This window comes from Xenopus tropicalis, chromosome 6, assembly GCF_000004195.4.
Source record: "Xenopus tropicalis strain Nigerian chromosome 6, UCB_Xtro_10.0, whole genome shotgun sequence".
Lineage (NCBI taxonomy): Eukaryota > Metazoa > Chordata > Amphibia > Anura > Pipidae > Xenopus > Xenopus tropicalis.
Genome location: NC_030682.2, coordinates 61,613,031 through 61,626,387, shown reverse-complemented (window position 1 = coordinate 61,626,387; position 13,357 = coordinate 61,613,031). Strand labels below are relative to the sequence as shown.

The 13,357-nt window shown below is 37.1% G+C and overlaps 1 protein-coding gene across 8 annotated transcripts in view; it reads left to right on the top strand.

The window, feature by feature from the left end:
- The window catches only part of pde1c (phosphodiesterase 1C), a 369,089-nt gene that overhangs the window by 228,752 nt on the left and 126,980 nt on the right, over positions 1–13,357 (top strand). Inside the window, exon 1 of one of the 8 annotated variants that reach the window (XM_018094814.2) lies at positions 1,194–1,305. The exons of the other annotated variants lie outside the window; for them this stretch is intronic. Coding sequence (XP_017950303.1) covers positions 1,265–1,305 — 41 coding nt within the window. The 5' untranslated portion in view covers positions 1,194–1,264. Of the gene's footprint in view, positions 1–1,193; positions 1,306–13,357 lie in introns of those variants that run through there. 8 annotated transcript variants of the gene reach the window in all.

The following is a 13,357-nucleotide window of genomic DNA, read 5'->3' as shown; positions in this document are numbered from 1 at the left end:
GAATTTTTAATAAGTAAAAACACAGTTTAAAGCTAACACCTGTACAAATGTGTCTTTGATGTGAAAGGATTGTACTTTGATACACTTTGATACACTTGTGTTGGAACATTTTTGTTAAAAAGTTTACCTTTAAGTATTTGCGAGGATCTGAAAAAAGGGCATCAAAGTGACTCTTCAGATGAAACTGTTTTGCATCTACACATGCCCAATGAAACAAGTTTTGTGAGGTTTTTTTATAATTAAAATCCACTCAAACTTTTTACAGTATCTTATCTGACAGGTGTTCTGATGCAGAGAGGGGTTGTTCACCTTGAAATTAACATTTATTATGATGTACATAGTAATATTCTAAGACAATTTGCAATTGGTCATTTTTTATTTGTTGTTTTTAAAATATTTAGCTTTTTGTTCAGCAATTCTCCAGTTTGGAAATTCAGCACATATCAGGTTGCTACGCTCTAAATTACATTAGCAACCAGGCAGTGGTTTCAATGAGGGACTGAAATAAGAACAAAGAGGGCTTGAATAGAAAGAAAAGTAATAAAAAGTAACAATACCATTTTAATGTCAGTCAGTAGATGAAAGCAAATAACTCAAAAATAGTGATGAGCGAATTTTTTCGCCAAGTATGGATTTTCAGGGAAATTCCGCATTTGACCATTGCCGAATTGTTTTTGCAAAATGGCCGAAAAATGTTGCAGAGGGACACGTTTGCGTCAAAAAAGTTGTGTGTCAGCTAATATTAATACGTGATCACGTTCAGTGCACATAGCTTATTGCATTAACACACAGGATATATATAGAGCACATGGAAGGGTAGGAAGTATCTTTTGTTAAAATGGATAATGAAGACACTGCAGAATTAAGAAGTGGTACAGTATGTCACAAAGTTTAACTGTTATCATACCTCAAGGTTAGCAATTGGGTCCAGGTTTTTGTATGAGGACTTCTTGCTTCTGCATCATATGGCCATTGCATGTAAAGCAACTCATGTAAACACATCCGAGTTTACACATTGTAAAAACATTAGTTTTTTTATCACATAAGTATAAATATGAATGAAAATAAAAAAAGCTTTGGTCCCTGATAAATTCTCTGTTGTACTATCCTATTGAGAATTTCTGTGACCTTGCCAATGACAAATCACCCAGAGAAAGTAAAAGTACTGATTTTCTGTCATTTTAGGTGACAGGCAGTTGACATACAATCATCAGTTACAAGAGCTGCATATTTCCAATTTGATTGCAAAGTAAAAGATACAGAAATGGGCACATTGGGGCTGACAACAAGACTGCAAAATGAAATGTAAGTTTCTTGCCTCCTGGCAGCCCACCACCTGACACCACCCACTTCTAGAACTAGAAAGGAAAATTCTGGAGGATGCCATAACCCCACTGTCCCCACCAGTTTTGATGCCTATGTGTACAAGGGGTAAACTAGTCTAGCAGGTGCATAACCTTTAATAATCTAAATAGATATTTCAAACAGCTGGCCAGTAAATGCTACCTGCTGTGGGTTACTAGACATGTAACAAACTTAAAACCATTTATTACTGTACATAGCCTCCTAAATCCAGTATGTAATATAACTGTAATGTGGCAAACTAGTCCCAAGTTTAAAGAACTTCAGCACAGTACATACAAGTATGAGAGATTTTTTTTCATAAATATGCAGAATATTTTCAGCTCCTGAACCCACATATTATTGCCTCAATAAATCTATTAACACATACCTAAATCATAATTATTTACACTGCCTTGCTTCACTGTCATCAGCATCTGGGTTTTGTTGCTGGGACACACTCCAGTTTTTAGAGGAATCCTTGCTAGAAGCAGTGCATTATATTGCAATCACAAAAACAAACAGATGGCTCAGCTCATTCTAGTCATGCTTGACACAGAATATGGTACATAAAGGTTTAATCAAAATAAATGTGAACAAAGAATCAGGGCCAGATGGAATACACCCTCTAATTCTGATTTTCTCACTTTGGTATGGTACCTATGCATTGGAAAGGATTTGATGCAGTGCCCCTGAATGACTGTTTTCTAAGCTGACGTCTATAAATGGATAGAAAACTGGCAACAGGATTGTGTATATAGGGTTGTTGTTAATTTTCTTTTTTGTCCGTCAGGGTTCTCTATTGAGCCCACTTTTATTTAACTTGTTTATAAATGACTTACGGGAGGGCATTGTAAATAATATATCAGTGTTTGTGCAAATGACATAAAACTATGCAGCCCAATGTATTCCGTACAGGATGTGGCATCGTAATGTGATGAGGTTGCAGGAATGGCTTTCTCCTAATGATTGTTCTGTACACATCATATTTGTGCAAGCAATGCTACACTGTAAAATGGTGCAATGCCACTACTGTGTTAGCCAAACCTTTCTTTGCAGTCATTTGAGGCTTTGCCTTTGCAATTTTGGCCAGCACATTAGCAATCTTCCTTACCTTGCTTTGACTGCCACAGTTCCCCTTAGCTGCCATTTCTTGATGACATTATGGAAAATAGAAATTGTGAGCTGGGAGTGTTTTGCAGTTGTTTTATAAACTTCAGATCTCCACTCAGTTGCTTAAAGGAGCCCATGGTTGTTAAGTAGTGATAAGCGAATCTGTCCCGTTTCGCTTCGCCAATAAATTCACGAATCGTTCAAAAGATTTGCGAAATGGCGAAAAATTAGCAAAATGGCGAAAATGTCGCGTAGTAAAAAATTGTCGCCCGCGACTATTCTTTTGACGCGTGACTATTCTTTTGACACCTGCGACTATACTTGCGACAATTTGGACGTGCGATTATTCTTTTGATGCCTGCGACTATTGCCTGCCGAAACATTTTGCTCATCACTACTCTTAATGGCTTTTAAGGTCTTATGAGGTAAATGAGGCCATGGACCTTGCTAAAACAGTGTTTATCACTGGGCAAGTAGAGACCGCAACAGTTTTTGATGTGAACGTGACGTGTCAGCAAATTTTTCGCTGAGCATGCAGGACGTTTTGCATGCACTAATAAAATGCAGCACTTTCTCAAAATGGTAGTGTGTTGGGGGGGATCCTTAACTGAGAAGGATCTGGGGATTTTTGTAGATAACAAGTTGTCTAATTCCAGGCAATGTCTTGTATAAAAAGGGCATTGACTCAAGGGATGAAAACATAATTTTACCTCTTTATAGGTCCCTGGTAAGGCCTCACCTTGAGTATGCAGTGCAGTTTTGGGCTCCAGTCCTTAAGAAGGATATTAATGAGCTGGAGAGAGTGCAGAGATGTGCAACTAAACTGGTAAAAGGCATGGAAGATTTAAACTATAAGTTACACTGTCAAGGTTGGGGTTGGTTTCTATGGAAAAAAGTACATTAGAGGGGATTATAAACAGATAGGGATGTTCCTTTTTCCTTAAAAAATTATCAGAGCACCAGAGGCCACCCCTTTAGATTAGAGGAACAGAGCTTCCATTTGAAGCAGCGTAGGTGGTTTTTCACGGTGAAGGCAGAGAGATTGTCTACAATTAGTGTTGATGTTGGTATATATATATTTTATTTATGTTAGTATGTATAGATTGCTATAGGTTTTTTTGTCCTGGGGTTTTCTAGGAGGAGTAGAACTCGATGAACTTCATTTTTCAACCCAATTTAACTATGTAACTATGTAAAGGGAATGATTGACTTCACTGGATGCTGTTAACTCTGTAGAACAGTGGATTTTATGTGGCCAGATATAGACTCATCATCTCATAATAAATGCATATATTATTCTCAGTGAAGCACATCTGTTTACTTCAAATGAAATAGCCCAGGTCTTGGAAACCTGAATCCATAGCTTTGGAGGACAGAAAGTGACCCCAAAGGCTTTGTAATGTACCAAGTTTATTGCTGCCACTCTTTATTTAAATTGATGTTTGAATTTAGTCTTTACCCAGTGTATGTGATTCTCCTTTCAGACCTTAATAAATGAATCATTTTAAGATACTGTACAGTGAGGTATTGCGCATAAAGAGTCAGGGTTCCTTGGCTAATGAGGCCTCTGCTGCAAGTCTCATTGGTCACAAGTGTGGAATATTAGACACAGGGGGCCATTTTGGGTGAATATCCTGGCCTTTGTGTGGCTTCAGGTGGGAAGTGAAAAGGATTCAGCTTCATTAATGTAAGTGGCAACAAACAGAGTACCCCAAACTTGTATATGTATATGATACTATAGGCTGTATTTATTAAAACTAGAGACAAACATTACCGATGATGTTGCCCATAACAACCAATCAGATCTTTGCTTCTGTTTAGGTGACCATTCAAATCTAATTGCTGATTGGTTGCTATGGGCATCATCACCAGTAATGTTTGTCTCTAATGTTAATAAATACACCCTTATGTTATTTTCTTTTTGTTTTTAAATGTTTTGTGTATTGTACAGGTACAAAATATATCCCGAGTTCTTATTGTCTGAGAGAGGATGTCAAGCTTGTTGTTATCCACACTAGACTAGTATAACATTGCTTATAGATGCAATATGGGATACACGGGTATTATCGCTAACTTCACTTGTAGCACTTTTCTTTCTTTCAGAGAAATTCTATTAATGTCTGTTTAACCTGCAGACAACAGGCATATAATTGTAATTCAAATACTTGCCACATTTCTTGTAATTCATTTTCACACCTTTATTTTTCTTTGCCAGACAGTACATGTGGGAAAAAAGACACATGTTTTACTAAATGAGGCAACTTATACAGCTTGCCTCCAATCACACTTCATTTTCACTAAGCTTAACAGCTCATTCAGTATTAACCGTTAGCAAGGGATCTCAAAAAAAGTTGATCTGTACAAGGTTCTATATTGTGAAATAAAAGTGTGTAAGAGAATATCTATCTATCTATCTATCTATCTATCTATCTCTCATCTATCTATCTGTCTGTGAACTACACCAAAATATTACATTCATCCACTATGGAGATATAATGGCGATTCTGTTTATTCAATTTATTACAGCTTTGCATTGTCCTACATTGCATCTTTTTTTTTTTTTTCTGTAAGCTGCACAGGGAAGTCTATAGTCTAGCATAGCATAGTGATTCCCAAGGCTCATGAGCAACATGTTGATGTTGCTCCCAGTGGCCTTAAAGTAGGTGCCCATTTTTCCATTTTTGGCTTGGAGGCAAATTTTGGAAGCACAGAAACACAGTTTTACTCCAAGCAGAGCCTCCTGAAGGCTAAAAGTCCACATGGGGCTACCAAATCCTTATTTGGCATCTACAAAGCACTTTTTTCATGCTTGTGTGGCTCACCAACACTTTTTACATCTATATGTGGCTCACAAATGAAAATGGTTTGGGATCTTTAGTCTACCAGGCATGCCAGCCCGAACTAACAGTGTGGAAAAAGATAAACTGCAATCACAAATACCAGCTTTTAATTAAAAACATATCCTTTAGGAACATTTGTTCTAATAGAAATTTAAACAAATGGCTATGCTGATCTCTTCCAGCTGATTAAAATTAGGGGGTCTGTCATTTTGGGGGGACGCTTTGGACCAGAAGTTATAGCAGATGATGGTGGACATATATACAGTATGGAAATTTCACGATAGGCCAGTGATTTGCTGAAGCATTGTTATTGCTGAGAGAAGACAGATGTAGACAGAAGTAAGTATGTGTGGTATTGTATAGAAAAGTGTAGCCAAAAATATAGTTAAAAAGTAAGTAGTTTGGTTTTTAGAAAAGCAGTTTTAGCATTTATCAGCATATAAAACATATAACACCTAAGAATTATGGAAAATAGTACTGCTAGATGTGTTAAAGTGCGCCTTAAATACAGCAGCCATCTCAGACCTGAAGCCCCTAGATGCTGTTTGGACACCATAAACTCATATCACTTTCTGTGTCAATGGATTTCAGATTTTAAATACTACAAAAAAAGAAAGAGAATAGTTTATACTGGCAGAAATGAATTAAGCCAAGCAAAGCTTCAATTTTTGTGTCTAATTTTTTTCTCCCTGAGCCTTTTAGCACTAGTTAATAAGATGTGCAACACATTTCAGTTCCTTCTGAAAGCTATTTCTACCTAAATAGGAGTTCTAATGGGACTTGAGGAGGCAGTCGACAAAGAGGAGAAATTGAGCTAGTATTGGTTCACGTGGAATTTTTTGCTTATGGAATCTGTCAGAGTAGCTGAGTTTCTTTATTAATCAGCTTCTGATTGTTTCAGCTATTATGTATGTTGTATCATCTCAGGCACTACATTCCCCCTGAAGTTGAGATTGGCTTGGATATATTGTTGTTATGTTGTGAACCTATAGTTTAAACAAACAGCTGCTGATTTGTGTCCATGTACAACTTTTTGCATATTTTCTATCATACTGACAAAATACATTTTTTGTAAATAATTAACCTCACTCTTGAAATGAACATCAGTCTATATAATGCACATTACCATTTTGCAGCATTTCCCTCAGAATTCCAGACTAATAGTAGACACCCACATAAAAATATGTGACACAACTTGCAAGTTTTTTATATTGTGTGTAAACTTGAAACAAATCTTTTTCCACAATCACATAATTCCTTTTTTCCCTTAATCACTAGCATGTATGACTAAAAGTTGAATGAGTGATTGCGAATGAAATTCACATTGCTCCATTTCAACCAGGCTGTAAAATTAAACTTGACACATTCACTTAACCTGACGCAGTGGGCAAAGTGCAATTTTGCACACAATTGCCATGTTTTTTCCCCCACAGTTTTTCTAATTTATAATTGCATGCTTACTGTGGGGGTTGAATCAGACACAGTTGCCACTCTGTGTCCAGCACAACTGTGTCAAAATGCACCTGCGGTTCAATGCAAATTGGATGCTGAATATTTATATCTAAAATCTGTCCATTTTATAAACATGACCATAGGAATAATATTTTGGATACAAAATACTCTATGTTTCATTATACATATCAAGGATAATACAGTACATTTTCACAGTATTGAAGCACAAATAAAAATATTGGATCCTTTAGTATGTAATGTTGCATTTTCAAAATAATTGACACACACTACATGGTGATACTAACAATATGCATTTAGACCATGAAAGTCACTTGTGATAATCTCTTTAAATAGATTTATCAACATTCCAGATGTCACAGTTCATCTCTTTCACCCACTTACAGACTGCAAATACAACAATACAGACACATTATTTGCACACATAAGGAACCACAGCTTGTTATGCCTTAAGTCTGTCATGTTACATTGTCTCACACTTGCTGTACATGTAACAAATACTTACAGTGTAGCATGCTTGTATCCTTATTTCTTTCTTATTTGCCAGTATCTACGCCAATAGATGCTGGTGAACAAGAATGTTTATGTTAAAGAATAAGTAAACCTTTTTCCCTATCTCTAAAATGACCCTAAATACATTTCTCTCTGCATTCAGTCTTATGTTAATTCTTTATCACAAGCAGCTCAACTTCAGCTTTCTCAGCTATTTCCTAATCTAATGTGAAGCCCCACCCCTTTTCTTTGCTGAGCTCTCCTTCTCTCTCTCTGACTCGAAGTGGTGCCTTCTGTGCATGCTTGCTGCCTCTTCTCCAATGGAAATCAATCAGGCATTTGATATTTTCATTTTCTTCTTTTTTTCCCCAACAGACATTGCATTACAGCATTAAGAACTCACACATGCATCTTATTTTGCCATTAGGCAAACAGTTGTTCCAGCAAAATGTATTGTAAAACCAAGCAATGAAATCTGTAACATTTTAATCATGTCATTGTGTTGACATCAGAAGCAATATCCCTGCCAACAAATGATCACAAGGACCTAAACTAATCTTAACTAGCGGCTGCATACTTTTGCTGTGATTAGAGATTCTGATGGACTCTGTAGCCCAACCATCTACTGCTCAGTGTTTATACCTGTAAATATAACTAGCCACGATAACTGCATCTTCTTTAAATTCATGTTCACTATTGTAGAATTCAGAAAAATACATACTAGAATGTAATGCAAGGTCAGGCTTTATTATATTTTGCATAAAACATGGCACTCTCCATGATTAATTAACTGACACAAGAACCAAATAATTAAGACTGAAGATATAGATGTCAAGGTGCTTAGATTAATTTAACCCTTTAAGTGCCACCAGTATCTCACATTTTATTTCCATTTAGCACCACATGTTTTTTTGCAAATTGTGTCCTCTCTTACATTAGGGGCAATTCCTGGGGGGAACGTTTAATTCAACCTAATTCAAAACTTGCATTTTACACCGCATACAGTATGCTCCACATATACTGATGTACCAACATATAACAACTTAAATAGACCAGGGCTCTTCTAAACAGTTTGATGTCCAAAATGAGTAGCTTTATCAAACTATAATGTGCAGTGTAAAGGCACCAAAAAGAAAATATTGCACATAAAAATGTTCTAAAAATCACTAAAAATGTGGTAAAGCCAAAACCAGATTGTCCAATTTGGCATGTTATGTGCTTGTGTGAGAGCTGTAAGTGTGGGAAACCCAGCATTGGGTGATGGAGCCACTGGACTTCTCCTCAACCCACTTCCCCCTGTCAGACCCTCACATCTCATCAGATGAAATAATTTTTTAAAGGACATGTAAATCCCACACACAAAAATGTAATCAGTGAACAGCCTCTTTGAAATCTTTCAATACCTGCCACTCTGGTTGTCCAGAGGTTAATAGTAAGGCTGCAGTATCCCCTTAATCACTTAGATTTCCTTCTCCTCCTGTAACCCACTCAGCCCCTCCCTCAGGAATTTGCTTTGGTTGTTGGCTTGTGGGCATGCTCAGTTGTTCTAAGCTCAGATTACTAAACATGCCCCCCAGTCTAGCAGCCAGTGAAGAGATGGCAATGCTGGTTCCCATGGAAACTCAGCTCTAGCTGTCTGCTTCATTTTTTTTCTCCTAACTTTCTCTTCTGAGCTCAGCTCAAACAAAGCAGAACTTTTATCAGAGACAGTTGTGCCTGTGTGCTATCAAGCAAGCTAAAATAGAAATGGAAAGGGATATTGCAGCTAGGAGTAAAAAGAATCCTAAATTATTTTTTAATTATGTGAATAGTAAAAAAATGAAGCAAGAAGGGGTGGGAACTTTATTATCACGGGGGGGTAAGTTGGTTGATGAGAACGGGGAAAAAGCTGAAATTTTGATCTCTTATTTTTCATCTGTCTATACATCTGAGGAGCCAGATAATGAAGGCTTCCCTTGTAATATGCCCAGTTCTAGTAATTTAGCTACTGGCGCATGGGTCACTCGGGACGAAATTCAAAAGAGACTTGAACATGTAAAGGTAAACAAAGGTCCAGGGCCAGATGGGATTCATCCCAGGGTATTAAATGAGCTGAGCGCTGTGATTGCCAAACCTCTTCACTTAATTTTTCAGGATTCATTGAGGTCTGGCATGGTGCCAAGAGACTGGCGGATTGCTAATGTGGTGCCGTTATTTAAAAAGGGATCCCGTTCTCAGCCTGAAAACTATAGGCCTGTTAGTCTGACATCAGTAGTAGGAAAACTTTTGGAAGGGGTAATAAGGGATAGGGTACTTGAATACATTGCAGTTCACAATACTATTAGTTTGTGCCAGCATGGTTTTATGCGTAACAGATCTTGCCAGACTAATTTAGTCGCCTTTTATGAGGAGGTGAGCAGGAACCTTGATGCTGGAATGGCAGTTGATGTCATCTACTTGGACTTTGCTAAAGCGTTTGATACAGTACCTCACAGGTTAATGATCAAATTAAGGAATATTGGCCTAGAACATAATATTTGTAATTGGATAGAGAACTGGCTGAAGGATAGAGTACAAAGAGTGGTTGTAAATGGAACATTTTCTAATTGGACCAGTGTGGTTAGTGGAGTACCGCAGGGGTCAGTCCTTGGGCCTTTGCTTTTTAACTTGTTTATTAATGACCTGGAGGTGGGCATAGACAGTACTGTTTCTATTTTTGCTGATGACACTAAATTGTGCAAAACTATAAGTTCCATGCAGGATGCTGCCGCTTTGCAGAGCGATTTGACAAAATTAGATAACTGGGCAGCAAACTGGAAAATGAGGTTCAATGTTGATAAGTGCAAAGTTATGCACTTTGGTAGAAATAATATAAACGCAAACTATCTACTGAATGGGAGTGTGTTGGGGTTTCCTTAATGGAGAAGGATCTAGGGGTTTTTGTTGATAACAAGTTGTCTAATGCCAGGCAGTGTCATTCTGTGGCTACTAAAGCAAATAAAGTGCTGTCTTGTATAAAAAAGGGCATTGACTCAAGGGATGAGAACATAATTTTGCCCCTTTATAGGTCCCTGGTAAGGCCTCACCTTGAGTATGCAGTGCAGTTTTGGGCTCCAGTCCTTAAGAAGGATATTAATGAGCTGGAGAAAGTGCAGAGACATGCAACTAAACTGGTTAAGGGGATGGAAGATTTAAACTATGAGGTGAGACTGTCGAGGTTGGGGTTGTTTTCTCTGGAAAAGAGGCGCTTGCGAGGGGACATGATTACTCTGTACAAGTACATTAGAGGGGATTATAGGCAGTTGGGGGATGTTCTTTTTTCCCATAAAAACAATCAGCGCACCAGAGGTCACCCCTTTAGATTAGAGGAAAGGAGCTTCCATTTGAAGCAGCGTAGGTGGTTTTTCACGGTGAGGGCAGTGAGGTTATGGAATGCCCTTCCTAGTGATGTGGTAATGGCAGATTCTGTTAATGCCTTTAAGAGGGGCCTGGATGAGTTCTTGATCAATCAGAATATCCAAGGCTATTGTGATACTAATATCTACAGTTAGTACTAGTGGTTGTATATATAGTGTATGTATGTGAGTGTATAGATTGGTAGGTGTGGGTTAAGTGTGCTGGGTTTACTTGGATGGGTTGAACTTGATGGACGCTGGTCTTTTTTCAACCCTATATGTAACTATGTGTGAGCCTGTATTCTTGATGAAACGTATGCTGAATAAGGATCTGTGTGTGTGTATGCTGTTTACAGATTTAAATGTATCTGATTATGTATCAGGGGAAAAATGGCCACCGGGTGAAAGCTGCTATTTGCTTTAGGAAAATGTGATGGTGCTAGCAAACGGAGGGGATATATGCAGTACAAATGATGCCATTTGGGTGGGGGAAAACATGCCCAACTGATATACATTGAAGGCAAATGTAGGCTTTACATGTCCTTTAATAATACCCCATTATGATTAAAGTTCCATGTAAGACTGGTAATGGTAATTGTCTCACCATTACTAGATTACAAACCACTCCTTGGCCCATATCTAAAAGCACATGAAGATGCATATTTGAATACTAAATATTTCCTGGTGTTTATTTAGTGAAAAGGTATTTCTGCAATGGTTTACAGAGACTATGGGGCACATTTACTAATCCCCGAATCCGAATCCCGAATGGGAAAAAAACGGATTGGAAACAAAAATTTTGAGATTTTTTTTCGTCGCCGCCGTGATTGTTTCGTATGTGTCGTGACTTTTTCGGCGCCGTCGCGACTTTATCGTATGTTGCGCAATTGTTTAGTCGCCGTCGCAATTTTTTCATATAGCGCTATAGTAAACGGCGGAAAAACCAATCCGAATGTTTCGCGACGGCGCCGAAAAATTCGTAACGGCAATTTTTTTTAAAAGCCTTTATGCCTTTATGTTTTTGGAGTATGGGAGGAAACCCACGCAGACATGAGGAGAACATACAAGCTCCTTGCAGATAGTGCCCTGACTGAACTTGAACGCACGACCACAACACTGCAAACCAGAAGTGCTACTCACTGAGCCACCATGCTGCATGTTAAGTGTTATCATAAAGGATACAAAAATTATTACTGGAACTTTACATATTCAGCCTGATTCAGGCAAAAATTCAGAAAATAACTCTATTAGCATCTTAATAAAAAAAAGAATGAAAAAAAATTAATGAAAAAAAAGAAATGGCTTATGCTAATTTAGTGTGCCTGATTTATCATGCCTCGTGGATCTTTATTGTGCAAAGCTTGCTATCTAAAACCAAGTGAACTTTTTATTTTTTGCAGAAATACATTCATTTGATTAATCAGGGGCAAATAGAAACAACCAATTGCAGAAAATGGAAGTGAGTTCAGCAGGTTACTGTCCTTTTCTGCAATTGTTTTGACCAACAACCTTAATAACATCATGATAAATCAGCATCCTTAGATTAATCTAAGCCATCTCCAATATATAAATATTCAGCTTTAGGGACATGAATGATTGTTATTTTACACTTTTTATAATTATACAAATAATTGACTCTTTTACACTCTGCATTTTGATTCTAGTTGGGTAGAGCAAAGTTTCTACTAGTCTAGTCCCCTTCTACAAGCAAACAAATATTTGCTATATATTTATCTATATATATATACCTATCATGTATTATTATTATTTAATATAATTTATTTATTTTCCACATGCTGGTAATTCTGGTCTGATGATCTGTTTCATGGAGGAGCAGATGAATTGTTAATTTGGTGATGCAGATGAATTTCCTTGAAGATTTTCACTCTAATGAATGTGCATGAAACCAATTATGGTGATAGGAATTCTGTTTACCTCTTGGGAAAAGTTATCATAATTATAATGTTATGATATGACAAAATGCAACAACATCAAACATCATTTTATTTTTTGCATATAAGTACACAATTTTCCTTCTGCATTTTTACCAATTTTTATGGATAACTGGCATATTAAAATATTAAGGACAGGCGCTGTAATGTACAAATTACATATTCAGTGTCCAGTCAGGCAAAAATTCTGAAAATAACTCTGTATTAGCATCTATCACATTTTTGCTTGTACAGGTAGAAGACCCTTTATCCAGAATGCTCGGGACCAAGGGTATTCCGGATAAGGGGTCCTTCCATAATTTGGATCTCCATACCTTAAGTCTACTAAAGAATCAATAAAACAATAATTAAACCCAATAGGATTGTTTTGCATCCAATAAGGATTATTTAAATCTTAGTTGGGATCAATTACAAGGTACTGTTTTATTATTACAGAGAAAAAGGGAATCAGTTTACATTTTTTAATTATTTGATTAAAATGGAGTCTATGGGAGACGGGCATTCTGTTAATCAGAGATTTCTGGATAACGGGTTTCCGGATAAGGGATCCCATACCTGTACTCGTTTTTCTTGTACTAAGTGATTGATTCTCTTTGGAAATGCAGGCAATAATGGATAATGAGCTTACAAAATGTTAATACAGTGTACGTATACCATCTATATGTCTGCCTATCTACTCATCTAGCTACAGCTGTATTTGTTTTATAAAAGGACATTCTGTACATTATAAAAAGCATTCTGTACAGTGAAATATATATTTATTTTGTATGAAGAT